We start from the raw sequence: 17,770 nt of genomic DNA, 5'->3' as shown, positions 1-17,770 counted from the left end.
TGTTTAACTGTTGACTTCCTTCAGCAATTGGTAAGGGAAAATGGAGTAACTTTCTAGGAGTTGTCTAATATTGGTGGGGAGCCTTGGTCCATCCCCCTTGTGGGGGTATCGGATGTTTCGAATTTGCAATTGGTCCTTTGTAAATGGGACTGTTTTGATGGGGGAGGTTGACCCGACCCCTTTATGCACATTTCCACCTAGTCCAAATTCCTCCCATTTTGCCTCAGAATTGGTTTTAAAGAAGGTTGAGAAGATTCAAGCATGCGTTGGGATCACTTGTGATGGTTTTGAAGAGCAATTAAAGGCTCTTCTTCTTGCTATTGAATACATTCCTCAGCTTTAAAATCTGCATCAAAGAGAGATAGGGAACTACGAAGACTTAAATGTTAATTTAATTATGACATTAAGTAAAGGAGTGGAGGTCGGGACAGACTGAAAGGGAGGGGGTCTCATTTTTTTTATGAAGCCTAATATCCTCTCTTGGAATGTCAGGGGGCTTAATGATTCCAATAAGCGTCTTTACATCAAGTTTTTATTGCGTATTTGAAAGGTTGATATTGTGGGATTGCAAGAAACGTAGTTGCGTTTTATCTATAGAAACATCATCCATAGTTTTTGGGGGTGTTCTTTTGTGGGATGGTCTTATCTGGCGTCTATGGTAGCTTTAGGGGTGTCCTCTTAATGTGGGATAGAAGAGTGGTGGAGTTAGTTTAGAAGTGTATTGGGAATTTCTCAGTATCTTGTTCTTTCAAAAATGTTGGGGATGGATGGGAGTGGGCCTATCTGGGTGTTTATGGGCCAAATTCGGATACTGAAAGGAGATTTTTGTGGGAGCAGTTGGTGGGATTGTATTATCTTTAGGATATGCCGTGGTGTATGAGTGGAGATTTCATCATTACTCGCTTTCCGAGTGAGAGATAAAGGGAATCTAATATTTTTTCGGCAATGAGGGATTTTTCGGAGTTTATTTTGATTTGGAACTTTTGGACCTCCCCTTGTTGGGGGCGTGTTTACTTGGTCCAATAGTCGGAGCTGGTCGAGATTGAACAGATTTCTTGTTTCTCCTTCTTGGGAGGTTCATTACCTGGAGTTGTCAAAAGAGATTGTTGATCAGCTTTTAATTTCGACTTCCAAGCGTAGAAGCTGTCAAAATAATACAAGGGTAAATCCCAAGATCGATTTCATAGGGACAATAGGAATTAAGCAGACAATTCATATTCGCAAGACAATATATTACCGTTTGTGGCGACAATAAATTTTGAAAGGATAAGAAAACATTAAACTAAATGATCTAGCAATGAACAAAAAATGAGAAATGAGAAATAAATTCCAAAGGGTAACCACTAACTATATCAACACCAAAATGGGATTATTTACTAAGGGAGTGTGGATTGAATCAAGCGATTTAAATGAAATGTATAGAAGTTGACTTAAACTTGTAAAAGGCAATAAAACAAACACTTGGGATACAATTTTCACCCACTGATTTGGTGATGGATTTACTTCTCTTTTTATCTTCTCTCGACCATTCTCTCATTCCTAGAAATCATGGTCGGATGATATAGCAATGAACCACAACTTTTTTTTAGTATAATAAAACTACTTGACAGATTATCTCACAACTGAAAAACAGTGAAAGAAAACCATCAAAGTCTTGTTACTTAGTCAAGTATCAATTGTGCCTTTACGTCTACAACTGAGCTAAACCAAGAGCAAAGAACTTCAATCCTTTCTAAATGCAAATTGAAAAGTAATCTAACAAGTTAATCATCAAAATCACAAAATAACAAAGAAAAATCCAACCCCAAACAGTCATGGGTTACTCCTTGAATCCCAAGCTAAAAATCTAGCCTATCATTTCTAGATGAGCAAAATGTCCAAAAGGATTAAATTCTAACATCTCTATCTACTGCTCTAAACAAAAATTGCAGGAATAAAAAATAAAATGCTCAGCCAAAAGTTCTTCCCCGTCAACACAAAAATAACAAAACTCAAGAAGAATAAAAGAAAACGAAGCAGCCGAAGAGAAGAAGATCCCCTCAGAAGAAAAGGCGTATAAATCCCAGCCGAAAAAGGAAGATCCAAATGAAAAACATTTTCTTTTTATGCTGTGCTTTCCAGCTGCGTTTTGAGTCTCCCCTCTCTGCGTTTCGCGTTGCATTTTCTGCGTTTCATCTCCATCCCAGGTTCCTGCATTGCACGTCCATGCCCCTGCGATTTGCGTCTCAGCCCAGCATTTCGCGTGAGTGGGTCTCGCCTCTGCAGTGCGCTTGTTCCCGTTTCTGCAGTTCGCGTCCAGGTCCTGCAGTGCGCGTCTTGCGCTTTCCTCCCCCAGCAGTGCATCTCTTGAGCCGATTGATTCTTGCCCGCGTGAGCTCTGCTGTTGCGCTAAGCTTCAGTCCCTGAAACTCCCTGCAGTTCCTCATGCGTGAGTGTGCTGTTGCACGGCTTGAGACCAGCTGCTGCCTTCCTCATTTTCTTTCTTTTCTTCTGTTTGTTTTGTGTTTCAAATCCCTAGCTCCTTAACATTTGGGTGCTGCACGTTCAATTGGTGGGCCTCTTCCAAAAATACCCTACATAAAATTAGGACTAAGTGTCCACAATGGAAAGGGTAAAATTGAGATATTAATTTTGATGGAGTTTCACAGCTACATAAATCTTTTTGAGAGCAAAATGTCATGATTCAACAATGAGTCAAGTACTAAAACTACTACATAATTAAGTGCTTAATTCATTTTTTTGGTTAAACAATTCATTCACTTTAGCAGTTTAATCATGTAGTTTTTGACACTTTATCAATTGTCTCGTATATGTTCGAATCACTCCCCTATCTTGATGGATTGTGGAGGTATTCATGAGGGTCTTGTTGTGGAGGCCCAATTGAAGCAATATGTTTACGATTCATCGTATTATAAGCTTTTGACATATCATAACTATTTTTCTTTTCATTGGAAGTGTATTTGGAGAATTCGTGTGCCTTCCAAAGTTGCTTTCTTCATATGGACTGCCTCTCTTGGGAAAATCTTGACGATGGACAATTTGAGAAAAGCATGGTGGTGTCATTGTTATGAATTGGTGTTACATGTTTTAGAAGCATGGAGAATTAGTGTATCATTTACTTTTGCATTGCGAGGTGGCAAGGGCATTGTGGGATGAGATTTTTTGTAGGACTGGTATGACTTGGGTGATGCTTGAGGGTGGTGGACCTTCTAGCTAGTTGGAACGGTCTTCACAGTTGTTCTCAGGTAGCTGTAGTTTGGAGATGGCCGCTTTGTGCCTTATATGGTGTATTTGGATGGAAACGAATGGTCGATGTTTTAAAGATAAGGAGCGCGCTTTGGAGGAACTTCGAAATCTTTTTGTGCACCCCTTGCTACTTTGGTGCATTAGTGCTTAATGGAGCTAGTGTTCATAATTTTTTGTATTTTGTTTTTTGGTTTCTATAATGTATTTAGGTGTTTCTTTTGTATTTTCCTTGTATACATAGGCTTCACCTATTTCATTTGTATTAATAAATTTCTCTGTATTAAAAAAATAATAAAAAAAATAAAAAATAACCACTTTTTTTTTATCGATAAACAAAATTTTATTGATCATAAGAATAAGTAAAAGCCCAAGTATACAAGACATATACAATAGCAATGTCTAAGCGTGCTAGCTTTTTGATACAAGGAATTTATGAATAGTCATGCCATGTATATCAATTACAATTGAGGAATGGAGTAAAGTATTGAAAAGAAATTTCTAAGCTCATCCATTGACTGCTCTTGATCTTCAAAGCTTCTTTCATTCCTCCTTCCAAATACACCACCATAAACATGTTGGAACCATCTTCCATATTGTTGCAATCTAAGAGTTGCCCCGAATGCCTCTTCAAGAAGCTAGGAGGTTGATTAACCCCCTTGGCATCACCCAAGCTATTCTCATCTAAGCAAAGACTTCATTCAACAATTTCATGGCAATCACACAATGAAGTAGCAGATGCTCGATAGACTCTCTGCTCTTTTTGCATATACAACATCAATAATCCATGACTATGATCCTACGTTTCCTTAAGTTGCTTAAGCGAGGATCTTCCCCAAGGAAGCCGTCCATACAAAAACTATTGCCTTGAGGCTTTGTTACCACACCATAAATTTTTCCAGAACTGAGCCATCACCCACCTCATGTTTAGTGTAACTAGAAAACAATGTCACCCGACCTATAAGGTCTATGTATGTGATTAAAACACCATCGGCCCCAATTGTGCCCAAATTTGGAATCCACCGCAGCTTTCCATAAGGTGTTCCTTTCATTTTGATACCACCATAGCCATTTCCTTAAAAGAGTTTGGTTGAATTGGATAAGTTTGGAGCTCCCAAGTCGCCATCTGAAATTGGAGAGCACACCTAACCCCTAGGGTTGGCTTAAGAGGTAAAGGTCTTAGGCATGGAAATATGCTCCCCCCAGGTCTAAGGTTCAAATTCTCCTGGGTGAAAACAATCCCTAGGGGCCATCGAACTAGGGATTTTTCTCTTGAATTACCCAAGGTGCACTTATGAGAAACTCTTTGCTAAGGGTCTATGCATTCCCGAGACTAGTCGGGACACTATTTCCGGACACCCAGTGGCAATCAAAAAATAAAAATGGGAGAGCACACCTTCGCCCATTTGACTATGTGGAACTTGAATTCTTCACCTTGTCCACTCCATATGAATTCTTCACCTAGTCCCGCTATGCTCCGCTCCACTCCACTCCACTCCATATGAACTGTTGTGTGGAGCTAGGAGAGCACACATTTGCCCATTGCCGCTGTTTTTAACACGATTCCTTCATGTCTTGTGTGGTGTATTTGGATCGAGACCAATGGCTGATATTTTGAAGATAAGGAATGCTCAGTGGATGAACTTAGATGTTTCCTTTTTAACACTATTTCTTTGGGCTTCGGTCATTGTATTCAATGGAACTAGTGTCCATGATTGTTGCTTTTTCTAGTTCTTGACTTGTACCTAGGTTTCCGCATTTGTATACTTCTTATGTACTTGGGCTATGTCTATATAGTTGTCTCAATAAAACTTCTTACCTATACATATATAAAAAATAAATAAATAAACAATAAAAAAAATCTAGACATTGTTCTTCATGCTTAGTAGGGCAATCCATCACCTGAATTCTTTCTTCTTCATCTGCTCAAGATTTAATTTTGCTCCCTTAGGGAAGGTACTTACCTGATCTGTCCAGTGTTTCTCTTGCCAATGTATCCTTGAAACTATCGATAAAAAAATCTATCCTAGGAACTTGATATACAGACTTCACATCACCATTCAGTACATTTTGATATAGAGCTTTTAGATGGCAAGCATGCACTTTTTCAGGGTGTTGTGGACATATGAACATCCATACAATCATCCTTTGTACCTTACTCAGGCCACTTCTCCTTAATCAGAATACGGGAGGAGCTTCTATTTTTATATTTGGGGTCCTTTAGGGACTCGGAGCTACATAATGAGAGGTAGCCCCTTTTCTTCCTTAATCCCACCATTCCCTAATGTGGATAGAATTTCATCCACGGCTGCTTATACATCAATGATAAAATTTTCGAGCCAGGTTTCTTTCAATGTTTATGGGTTTCTTTCATAATACCTGTCTACTTGGATTTTACCTCTTCTTGAAATTCATTAAAATTTCTATTAATTGTTAAAAAAGAACTTTTCCAGCCAAGCTAGTGACAGCAAGTGAAGGCAAGATATCTGGAGATATTTGGATCTGAAGTGAAGGACGCTTTAAGGCCTCGTTTGTTTTCAGGAAACTTCTCAACTTATCTCATCTCATCATTACAACTTTTCCAAATTCCAAATACAAAATAAAATAAACAATTCAACTTTTTCAAATTCCAAAACAAAAATAATATTAAAAAAATATATTCTAGCAATATTTTATTTGACTTTTTAACTTTAATCTCAACTCATCTGCGAAAATGAAAAACTAATGTTACTAAAGATATAGTAGTTTTTATAAAGAATTTTATATTTGTATGCCACTGTTCCGTGTTGTATTGATAAATGGACATAATGGCTATTCATCTTCTTTGATGCTTAACATGAAGTAGTTTATGTGCTTCTGTCTCCATAAATTATGAAATTGATATAATTTTCAGACAATTTGAGTAAATTCAACTTGTCGACATGGGAATCAGAGTTGGAACATTGTTATAGTGATTCTAAGTGGGAATATGTTGAGAACCTGGTTCTCCATTCAAGGAGTAGCTGGCTTCATCACCAAACATGTGGTTTAGATGGTTAAAGTGATTGTCATTGCTTTCAATGTTTAAAGTGACTAGTCAAAAAAAAGAAAGGGACTGTCATTGCTTTGAAGAAAGAGGTTGGGAACTGAGGCTCTTCGGGTGTTTATAATCAGTTAAAGTGATTATTCAACTTCGTGGTGAGACCAATAGTTATGTGATATCATTGGCTCCCTTCCCTACACATTTTCTCCCTGTTCCGGCATGTGTTTTTATCTGTCCTGAGCTTTGTCGTTTGTTTTTGTCTTGACAACGAAACTTCTAATATTGAACTATATTCTGTTCTGCAGTGGAGGAGATTGACGGAAATATCAAGATCTCCTGCACTCTGGGAAAAGTACTATTCCATCAGGAATGAATGATGGACATGTCGAACCCTCGCTATTCTAGTGTTATATTGGAGTTCTTGCGGTAAGTGAGGAATAGAATGGACTGCATCCTTTTGATGAATGCATTACTGGGCTGAAAAGATGGAAGTGGTGGTGGAGTTGATGATCCGTGTAAGAAAGGGGATTTGGGTTGTTGCTTGAAGCTTTTAGAAAAGAACCACGCTGATACACAAAAAAAAAAATCCAAATTCTCTGGTTGGTCCAGGTAGAAGTACAAAATAATTTCCCACTTCTCGCATGGACAAGCTGATACAGAATTACCTGTATTTACCATCAGATATGGAAATGAAATCCTATAGATGTTTTTGTTATTATAACTCTGATTGTGCAGATATACGTGATCATCTTAATCTTTACGTATGAGAATATCCTTGTCTTTTTTTTATTTCTTCTTTATATAAGCTCATTATTTTTATTGACAACCCTCGGGAAAAATCTTGGGATTACAAGATTAAAATTCCAAAACTACCAGTCATTTTATCTTTAACGAATTTTACCGTGGATTCTATTGAATTGCATGGATTTTATATAATGGTTTGTTGAATACTACCATTACACTCTTGTTTTGTAAATATGGCACTTTCCTTCACTATTAGATTATCTTCTATTAAAAAGAATGTCAAAAGTTGAATGGCAATGCTACCACTTCATAATGAGATAAAAATAGGATAATAATTTGAGTGTAATAAGTAGAATTTTCCAATAATGGTCTTGATGGGGCTCTTGTTGCCTTTCTCGTTAACCCCCCTTTCAGCCATTTCCCCTCTTCATGCGGACTACGTTCATCCATTGTTTGCGTACGGTGTAATCTCACATCACCCATATAATATCTTCGCAACGGTGGAAGCCTGCAGGCTGGGCATTACTTTTGAACAATTTTTGGCCTCATTCTTAATTAAGAACCGCGTGAGAAAGTGCACATTCGTCTCGTGCTAAAAGCTTTAATTAATTAAAAACGATAAAAAGCTTATCTCCATGAACGATCAGTGAGTCGTACATCCTGTTATAAGACTCCATAGTTTGCTTAGGAGTTCGACTAAGCAGAGTGAGGAAATGGGAAATCTAAGCTAATCATCAGTCTCAACGGTCGCTCCCTTGAGATGCAAATGCTTTTCCCTCTTTTGGAACTCTGTTAAACCCTTTCCGCTTCCAGTAACACCAACCTTACCTTGTGGGTCTTCAGGAGACTTGAAGATACTTTCCCGTTTGCGCCCCGAAAAGAAACCAATCTGACAAAGGAGACTACAGTTTAGGGGGGAAATGGTAATGTACCGATTACAAATATAACAAGTTATGAAATTGACCAGAAATGTAGAGTTAAGAGATCATTCAGAAGATAACGAAAGAATTAAATTTCCTATTGTATGCACGACACAAAAATCTCTGCCAAAAGTACCTTCTTAGTCTTGCCTTTGGTGGACTGGAACTGCTGCCAAGCATTTTGCCGCTTATTCTGTGTGACTTCAAGTTGCTCAAACCGCATCTTTGACTTAAAAGCATGTATCTTCTTACGCTTCGCAGCTTTCTGTAAATTATAATGAAGCTATATGAACCATACAAATCTTAATCATCAAATGCTAGCAAAACCAAAGATATTAGACGGAGTAAAAATAATCATCAAATACTGTACCAAAGACATCCATGGTTTTCATTTTTCAATCTTACCACGTCCTCTGGGTCATCAGGATCTATATGAAGTTTTGCTGGTAAACTCCGTGACTGGAAGTCCGTGGCAGCAGCCAGTGCAATCTTACGCTTGATAGCTTGTTTGGTAGCTTCAGCTGCTCTCTCAGCTTCAGTCAAAGCATTGATGACCCCCTCTTGAATTGGTCTTACATTAGCAGGATCCACCTGGAAAAATGCTGCTTATGATCTAATACTAATCGATGCAAAAGAATAAATCCAATAAGATTAGATTGGCTTGGTATGCAATGGAAAGAAGAAATCAATTATCTGGAAAAGGGATTCAGAGCCTAATGCATCAACTTAATTCCAATGTTGAGAAAAAATATATTAAGTTGATCCTGTTTGCAAGGGGTTGCTTTAGCAGATGGCACATGTATCCTCTCAGCTATTTCATTTTTGTTTCTATCCAACTTGATCATATTTGGATAGTTCCTTCCATTATTGGAGTTTTTCTACATATCATTTGCAAAACCTTTCCTCTGTTACCGTTTTTCTCCTTTAGGTTTCATATCTACAAAACTGGTAACCCTTTCCCTTTGAGAAGGAATATAAGAATCAGGCAGGGGGAAAATATGGATGGCACACTGAAGTCACTTGATGAGCATTATCAGCTATCATCCTCCATATTATAAAAAATGCTGGAGAAAGAAAGAGGATGCTCATAGTGGAAATGATGCTGCAGTGAAGATGGTATGTTACATGAAAGGTGAAGAAACTACTCAGTGGCTGCCGTTGGTGGTTTGTCATACTGAAGGTGGTATTAATGGTGGAGCCAGGGTAGTTAAGATCATGAGAGAAGGAGACAATTATATGAAAGTTGGCGGAGCTGGGGTAGTTAAGATCATGAGAGAAGGAGACAATTATATGAAAGTTGGCGGAGCTGAGGTAGTTAAGATCATGAGAGAAAGGATAGGTGGTGGTTATGATAGCTGCTTTCAGAAAACACAATTACATGAAAGTTGCATTAAATGAGTGAAAAGAGAAAGAAAATCTGTGTACAGTGTAAACAACAGGAGAGCCATTCCCCAAAAGTTGCATTCAAATGTCTTTCGAGCATGCCTTTAGAATGAAATTCATTAAGAATATTCACAATAACCTCCTCTAATACCTCCCGACCATGAAGAAAGGCCAAGGAAAACCCATCCGTGCCTGGGGCTTGGTCTCCATTCATAGTTTCCACAAGTTCTAGTCCCTCTAATAACTCAAAAGAATGCTCCAAACAGCTCGCCTCCTCTCCATCAATAGAATTAAAAAGGAAGACCATCGAACTTACCTCCAATGGAACTGATATATTACTTCTTGTAGAACTTCACAATATACTCTTGAATGTCATCATGATTAGAAGAAATCTTGTCATTAACGAATAAGAAATCCATACAAGTCTTCCTTCTATTAGAATTAGCCATGTGATGGAAGAAATTCGTACACTTATCACCCTCCTCCAAATGATGTTAGCGGGCCTTTCAGGGTGGGGATGGAAAAACATCAGAAAAGAGTGTTTTGGTTGTTTTGGGGAGGGGGGGGCATGTTATGGCACTCACTGCATGTTCAATAGCGACACTAAGTAAAAGCTTAGGGATATTAAGGACAACATTCGGAGAACCTATGTTCTAGGACAAAAAAATCATGAGCTAGCTGACAGCTGTAACTTTTCACAGTGATATTATAGCTATGTTGAGCTATGAAAATATGCACAAGCAATTTGGCTGGAAAGGCAACCTTTACTCCATATAAAAAATAAGAAAAACAAATGTGAATGCTAATGAGACCTGGAGAATGTAAGTTTTAAGAATATGAACAAGATTTTCAGCGACAAGATGCAATATGAGGATAGAGGAAGAGGATGCATCGAGGAATAAGGAGTTAATGATTCAAAACTGTGGCTACAGATAAAATACCTCTTCTTTATTCCCCCATCCATCATAACAAACATAATAGCCATTCGGAGTATGTGCCTCAATCATTGCTTCATACCTGAATAATCAACAAATGAGAAAGAGAAAACACAGATTGATAGAAAAGCAGACATCTCTATAGTTTCCACATACCACTCCCCATCTTCACTCCAAACAGCTTGAACTTTTGTGCCAATAGGAAAATTTTCGTGATTATAAAAAATGCTTCTTGAGTCCTGCATGAGAAAGAAAAAAAAAAAAAAAAACCATGTGATCAACAAAGCAAGTGAAAAATCCAAAATCAACAAAAACAAAAACAAAAACATTAATAAAATATGTAGCCAACATGCATTTGTCAAAGGAAATATTTGATGAACAATTTGGCACTTGCGAAAGGTAATAAATGATATTGTGTTCAATATTTTACATAGAAGCCAAATCTAAAGAGCATTGAAAAAAATTCCCATTCTTTTGTAACTTCTGCCTTCATGATGAGACGAAGCAGATTTACCACCCAAGAACTAAACACAAAAATAATTCAAAGGGATATGGATTTACCATGTTATTATTCTCGGACAGGAGCATATTTGGGGATGTCCTACCACTTCTCCCAGTATTTGATCCAGAAATATCATTTTGCTTTGCAGTTGCAAGGAGCTCTTCTGTCAAAGCAATCACCTGCATCCGAACAACTTTAGCCCCAGCTCAAAGAAAAAAAATACACATGCACATCTATTCAGTAACAACATTGGGAAAATTAATGTCAGTATTCAAACTTAGAATCTCAGTGAACATCTGAAATCAGGAGAGAGGGAGAGAGCAGGAAGGCCATCACGACACATGCACACCTGCACAGGAACCAAGATAGAAGTGATGTGCATCTTGATGAAGTCCTCAATTTTCACATATAGATCTAAAAAATGTTCTCATTCCCATAAAGTTCCCATCTCTGGAGTGTACGGACTTTAGGTAACATAGAAACCATCCTCACCTTTTTCAGTCCTGATACGAAAATACACCTCCAGATGTGCCATTAGAATAACTGATGTTGCTTCACTGAGCAACATCTTGATTCCTTCAAAAGAGAGAAGGTAGAGAAATGAAAGAAAGAAAGTTTCACGGACAACTAGACATCCAATTAACAACAGTTGGAGATGGGCATGGGACCCTCAGTGTTTGATGATATGGAATCTGTTTCTCAAAACAACCATTGTCACTTTGTGACATACTAGGGATAAAGAGAACATACATATAACATTATACGGATACATACTAGGTATGTCCAAGCAAAATTTATAAGGAAAAGAAAAGGAACAACTGGAAGAGAGTAAGCATAAGCAAAAGAGTACCTCTTTAAGCTCCCTTTCCATGTCCACATATTCAGAATTTCCAGGATCATCAACCAATATCTGTCTGACCTGTTCCGCAGGTGAAGTCATTACACCAAACGATTATATGGACAATAGTACATAGGATAGTTCAATTCACAAGCTATATCATATATTTCAACCGTGAAAGAAGCTTACAAAGCAGAGCTGGCAAGCTTTTGGGAACAGAGAAAAGAAGAATATGATACCAACTTATTCTCAAATTAGATTTTGATGTTCAAAATTTTATCAGCACAATTAGCTGCAGGAAAATGTTAAAAAGGCATCCAAACTGCATGGTCATTACAACCAGAGCCTGAAACAATAGTCTCCTGATCCCTTAACCCAAAAGTTTTCCAGATTACTCAAGAATCAGAAACTCCCATTCAGTGTTTCATAAGTAGCAGCAAGAGCATAGGTTTATGTTTTTGTTTGGTATCCATTATTGTCTATTAAGATAAGGACTTATTTGTTTCTGATAATCAATAATGTATTAAGGAAAGCCAAGAGAGGGCACAGGCAGGTCATCGAAAGATAAGACTTGGATACAAGTCAACTAGTCAAAGATGAAATCACTAAGTACATGCAAGACAATTTTTCCAATTAGCGACTTGTCTTCCAAATCAAAGGCATAGACCTAGCTACAGGTATATTATCTGCAAAGATGAGAAGGATTCGGTGACCTCAGAAGAAACACTTGCCCTTCTCCAACAACATAAAAACGATGAGGTCTTTGGCTGCTAATTTGATAGGACCATCTTACCATAAGTTATCTCTAAAAATAGGAATCTCAATTTCCTTCAATTATATGTTACTTTTAACATTCACCAAACAACGACCAGCATTCACCCATGAACAATGCAAAGCTGATCGACATAAAATCACATTGAACTTCTAGATAACATCAACAAAACACAGTATGACTTGTTTCAACGTCAAACTAGCTTCAATTCCTTGATAGAATATACTTCATGTGTTTGCTATTTGGTAAATTATACACAGAATTTGAGAAGTATAAGAAACTATCTAATTGCTGCTCCGGAAAGTCTATTTGAAAATTTCATTATTAACAAAATTCCTACTTTATAAACCATAATTAATTGAAATTGGAGAAGGAAAAAGAAAAGAGACACTTGAGGCAGTTATATTTGTGTACCAGGCCTAGTTTTTGTCTTTTTATCAATGGTCAAAAAAGGGAGAATGAAAATTTTCGTTTGCTTCTATGTATTCAATTCTTTTCTTATAAAAAAAAAACAAAGAACTTTTCTTTTCTTGTAGTTTGTGAACTACAATACACAACACACACACAACTAAAATTCAAAAACAGCGATATTACTCTTTTTTTTTTAAGGAAAAAAAAAAAAAAGAGCTACAACTACAGAAAACGATTAAAAAAAGTACTGAAAAAACGTAATTAGAATTATGCGGGATGAAAAATCCGGAATCGTCAAACTCATTACAAACCGTACAATTTACAGATGAAACAAAATTAAAAACCAAATAAAAATTCAAATTAAAAACCAGAAACGAAATAAAAAAAAAAATAATGGTAAAATCATTTGAAAGATGAAATGAAAAGAAAAGAAAGAGGGGGGAGTACCTGAAGAAGCTGATCCTTGTAGGTAGCGAGATTTGAGGCCAGCTCTTCTATGCTCACCTCTTCCCCTCCTCCACCTTGCATTTACTTATTTATATTTTTTTAATTTTATGTATTTTATGCGAAGGAATGCGTAGAAGAGAACAGTAGCAGAGAGAATGAACGATGAACTTACAAACCACAAAACAAACCCTTCTCCGATTTCTCTTATTAAATCCAGAGAGAGAGAGAGAGAGATTAGACTTTAGACGCAACAACTGGGCCGTGCTTGGGCCGAGGTACAACTTGTCGGGCCAGGCATCGGCCAGGATCTAGTTTTATTTTATTTTATTTTATTTGTGGGTTGGAAATTTGCATGCTATGTTTGGTAGGCTGGTAGCTAATTCCAATCTATTTCAAGTTAATAAACTGATGAGGCTCGTTATTTTTTTAATTTTTTATAAGAAAGTTAAATACATTTCAATCTATTTTATGCATTGAAATTAATATATCAATTTATTTATATTTAAACACACTTCAATAAAATTACAAAATATTATTATTTATAAATTATTTGAGATCACCTTAACATCTAAACATAGTCTATGTTTTTCTCAGCTAGCTTTTGTTACTTCCTACTGGCTATAAATAACATAATACTCATCATATACGGTATACCATTTAAATATATATTTTTAAGAATAGGTCGAAATCCTCCTGATTTTTTTAAAATAACTTTCAATCAAATATCGAGAGAATTATTTAAAAATATGTGTAATTTTGTATGTTGCTTTTGTTATTACTTTTGTGGTTTATGGGAGGGAAGGAATTGCAATTTCGCGTGTTGGAAGATTTGTTGTTAATCCATAACTAAAAGAAAGTACGGTATCTCTGATATATCATGAGTAGCTTTTTTTTTTTTTTTTTCAAGGGAGAATGAGAGGTGCGAAACAATTTGATAGTTTACCACGAGTGGCGTTAGACTTAGGAGTGAAGGATCTTGGCTCGCACAGGCAGAGTGGGCGCTTGCTAGCATCAAGTCATGTTTGAGACAATGAGACATGTATTTATATAGATATTTAATTATATAAAAGTGGAGTTTGAGACATCTAAGTTGTCATTCACGGCGCCTATATCAAAGACATGGGTCATACGTCAATTATTGATATACTGAAAATTATAAAACTTAAAATTTTAAATTTAAAAAAAAATTAACAAAATGAATTTTATAATTAAAATTGTAATTACATGCACTACTAGGACTAGCATTCCTTGGTTTGTGCATTTATCAACAAGACGGACATATTTTTCAACCCAATTCTTCTATATACAACCGCCAGTGCGGAACCGGTGCAAAACCGGCTGATATTTTATTATTAAAAAAAAAAAGCGGCAAACGAAATATGCAAAAGAGGGAAATTGAAATGGGTTTGTCTTTCTCATTGTGGTCGTCGTTCCTTGAGCAAAACCAGAGAGTTCCTGTGAAGCTTAAGGAAGTGGTGTTGGACATCACTAAGCGGTGGATGCTTGATCTCCGGCATCGTCTGTTGCTGCTGACAGTGGCATCGATGCCCAACTGTGGCAAGGAACGGCTCTCGGTTTGGATGACGATACTTTGCCTCCAAGGCCTCAAAACAGAGCAGCTCTGGTTTTTGCTCTCGACGGACATTGGTGATGGTGTCATTTCTGTGTTGAACGGCTAAGGAGTATGGGTCAATGGGCGGGGTTGGGGGCTTGTGGTGGCGTTGTCGTGTGAGTAGGCCTGATTCCCGTTTGATGACACGGAGAGGCTGGGCCGGGGGGCAACTAGGAGCGGCTGGTTGCTTCCGTCGTGTGTCCTGCATGTTTTGGAGGTGGAAGGTGGTTCGCGGAGGAGCAGAAGTGTGGCAGCTTGCTCTTAAGTTGGGGTGACGTTGCTCTGTTTCGGTGTAGAAAAACAGAGGAGGATGAGACTTGCATGCGGCGGTACGTGTGCTGGAAGACTATACGTAGGAGGCGTGAGGTGGTGGTCCTCCGTTTGGATGCTAGCGGCAAAGATACGGCTTGACAGCGGCGTGCGGTTGCGAAAATGGGTCGTTAGTTGTCATCGTGTGCATGGTGCAGTAATGCCGTGGGTGTGGAAGTCGTGTAACGGTGGAGGTTTTCTCTCGTGGTTTTATGTGGGTCCTGATGCTGGCTATGGAAGAGCACGCAGCGGTTCTTACATACGGTGGTGCTTCCGTTACGGATGTTTGCAGCAGGCTGTATATTGTGGTGTTACAAGGTGGCTACTTGCAACCGGCTAGTTGCATGTTTGAAACGTTTGGTTTGGCTTGAAAGGTGGTGGTGTTTGAGTCCGTTACGGATGCCTGGTGCAGGCGGTGGAGAGGGACTAGAAGCAAAGATGCCCGCAAGGGTTGGAGTGACGCCGCGAAGCTACTGGGTGCTACAGAACCGTGGGTTGTGAGACTCGTTTGCCGTGAGAAGGGCTTTCGTGGGTTATGGTTTCTGGATTGTTTACGACAAGATGAGTCCCTAGAGAGAGAGGTAAAACAACAAAGGTGATTTCCAAGTGAGCTCGAGAGAGAAATCGACTGAGGAAGAGAGAAAGAGAGAATGAAATGAGAAGGTGAAAAAAAATAAATTTTTTATGCAACCGGTTGTAGTTACTGTGCAAAGATACACATTAACTACAACCTAGCGTAGCAGCAGTCCATCTTCGCCTCCATACCCAGTGCCGCATCACTCCATCATTACCCGCCATGCCCATCATCGCACCACTTCGATATTCTCTCATGTAGTTGAATTATTCACTAGCCATTTTTAGACCCAAGCGACGAACGGCCATTCTTTTCCTTTTAATCAACCACTCAATTCTTCTCTCCCCTTAGTGGATTTTTCCTGCATTTGTTTTAAGACCCAATCATCAAAACACATAGGGCTTCTCATTCGGATCTTTCCGTGCTCAATCTTGGGGAATTGATTGACATTTTTTTCTCTCTCAAACAAAAGCAAGCATGGTATTCAATCTCTGTCGGAACAAATGCTGGAACGGGAATGGATGATGAGTTTGAAGACTTTTGTCTCATTTCTCAAATTGGGACATAAAAGGGGTACACAGCTTAGGGGTTGTGTGGAAAATATTTGGTCTTATCTCATCACATCTCATTTTATCTCATCTCATCTAATCTCAAATATCACCTAAACTTTACAAATATTTTTTAATTTCAAATATTCAACTTTTTCATATAATCATTATTTAATAATTACAATTTTGTCAAACTTTCACACAAATCACAAAAAACAATTCAATTTTTTTAAATCCTAAAACAAATATTATATTAAAAAATTATATTATAACAACAACAAATTTGGATGTGTATGTAAAAAAAAATAAATAAATAAATTCATTGAAAGATCTTATTGGTGTGAACGTTGTAAGGCATAATCAAAACTTATTATACCAAGGTAAATTTACAAAACAAATGCCGTGTATATATTCATTTGCACATATACACATGCGAACATCTATTTTTTAATTTAATGTGTGGTTCATTTACTAAGTGTTTTGGTTATTATTTAGATATCCGATAAATGTTCAATTGGTTGATGCTTCAGAGTCATCGTCGTCGGTGCCATTTGACAAAGAGATTGAGAGAATCTTATGTAAAATTACAAAAGAATTTACAGAAAAATAAGACCGGTAACAAAATGGTAAATATAATATTTTTTAAACTAAAAATGAGTATAAAAAGTACAAGTACTTTAAATACTAGATATACCATTATTATAACATAAATCTTTGTATATATAGGAGCGGCATGATGATTGTTTTCCTAATAATTTACAACAAATTGTCAGTAAAGAATACATCTTTTTATTGCAACTTGATGAATACAACTTAAAATATGAACCGAAAAACTACAAAATTTTGCGAATATTTGATGCATATCTTATAAATTCAAAGCTAATAAAAAAAAGTAACAATTAATTACACAGTTTATTTTTTTTTATCATATTTTCTATCAGATTTTATATTTAAAATAGTTTTATTTTTCATTGTTTGATAAATTCTTTGGGTGTGTTGATCAGTAGATTTAAGTACTATGTTGAGAATGGGGCGCAAAACAAATGATTACCATCATGTTTTATATATAGACATTTATTAACTATACTAATTTTATTTTAGAAAATTACTACAGTAGACATCAATGTTAACATCAACTCAAATACAAAAGAAGATAATCATAAATATGAGGCTCGAGCTGCTATGTATTTTCTAATACGTAGATTGATGTAATATTTTCTAATATAATTTATATGTAAATAAAAATATACAATCATGTCTCATGCATGCTAATTGTTTCTATTTTAGATCGGTTAAAATTGAACAATGGTATGTATATTACATTTTTAATATTGTAAATTGACTGTGAAATATTTTATTGGTAAAGTGGACCTTTTTTATACGCATGCTTCATTTTATATAGATCATATATAAATATATATATATATATATATATATATTAATATATTTATATATGAAAAATGCTAGGGTTTGTCCAATTCCTTTTTTTCTAGTTTTTTTTACTTAGTGA

The 17,770-nt window shown here is 36.8% G+C and overlaps 1 protein-coding gene and 1 pseudogene across 3 annotated transcripts; one reads left to right on the top strand and one right to left on the bottom strand.

Moving 5' to 3' along the window:
* LOC121258854 overlaps window positions 1–6,642 on the top strand; it is a 78,205-nt pseudogene extending 71,563 nt beyond the window's left edge.
* Window positions 6,643–7,596: 954 nt separating this feature from the next.
* Window positions 7,597–13,428, bottom strand: LOC121258079 (survival of motor neuron-related-splicing factor 30). Of its 3 annotated transcripts, none has more exons than XM_041159425.1 (8): window positions 13,218–13,428; window positions 11,600–11,668; window positions 10,809–10,928; window positions 10,404–10,486; window positions 10,254–10,329; window positions 8,335–8,520; window positions 8,066–8,194; window positions 7,597–7,898 (listed from the first exon to the last, which is right to left on the bottom strand). In XM_041159425.1, exons 1-8 carry the CDS (start codon window positions 13,296–13,298, stop codon window positions 7,737–7,739), a joined length of 906 nt encoding a protein of 301 aa, XP_041015359.1. In that variant the 5' UTR covers window positions 13,299–13,428; the 3' UTR covers window positions 7,597–7,736. The 3 variants fall into 3 exon arrangements, with proteins under 3 accessions (XP_041015359.1, XP_041015360.1, XP_041015361.1); XM_041159426.1 differs by lacking the exons at window positions 11,600–11,668; window positions 13,218–13,428 and adding exons at window positions 10,998–11,098; window positions 11,242–11,324; XM_041159427.1 differs by lacking the exons at window positions 11,600–11,668; window positions 13,218–13,428 and adding an exon at window positions 11,242–11,271 and having other exon boundaries at window positions 10,809–11,098.
* Window positions 13,429–17,770: the final 4,342 nt, after the last annotated feature.

The sequence above is a fragment of the Juglans microcarpa x Juglans regia genome, chromosome 3S (genome assembly GCF_004785595.1).
Source record: "Juglans microcarpa x Juglans regia isolate MS1-56 chromosome 3S, Jm3101_v1.0, whole genome shotgun sequence".
Classification (NCBI taxonomy): Eukaryota; Viridiplantae; Streptophyta; class Magnoliopsida; order Fagales; family Juglandaceae; genus Juglans; species Juglans microcarpa x Juglans regia.
Note: the sequence above shows the minus strand (reverse complement) of the source record. Positions and strands in the feature narration are given on the sequence as shown.

Bases quoted from the DNA above. Each gene is read 5' to 3' on its own strand.
- LOC121258079 (XM_041159425.1), bottom strand. From the start codon at position 13,298: ATGCAAGGTGGAGGAGGGGAAGAGGTGAGCATAGAAGAGCTGGCCTCA. The intron at 11,669-13,217 runs GTACTCCCCCCT...CCTGCGGAACAG, and splicing joins ACAAGGATCAGCTTCTTCAG to GTCAGACAGATATTGGTTGA. The intron at 10,929-11,599 runs GTACTCTTTTGC...GTTCGGATGCAG, and splicing joins TGGAAAGGGAGCTTAAAGAG to GTGATTGCTTTGACAGAAGA.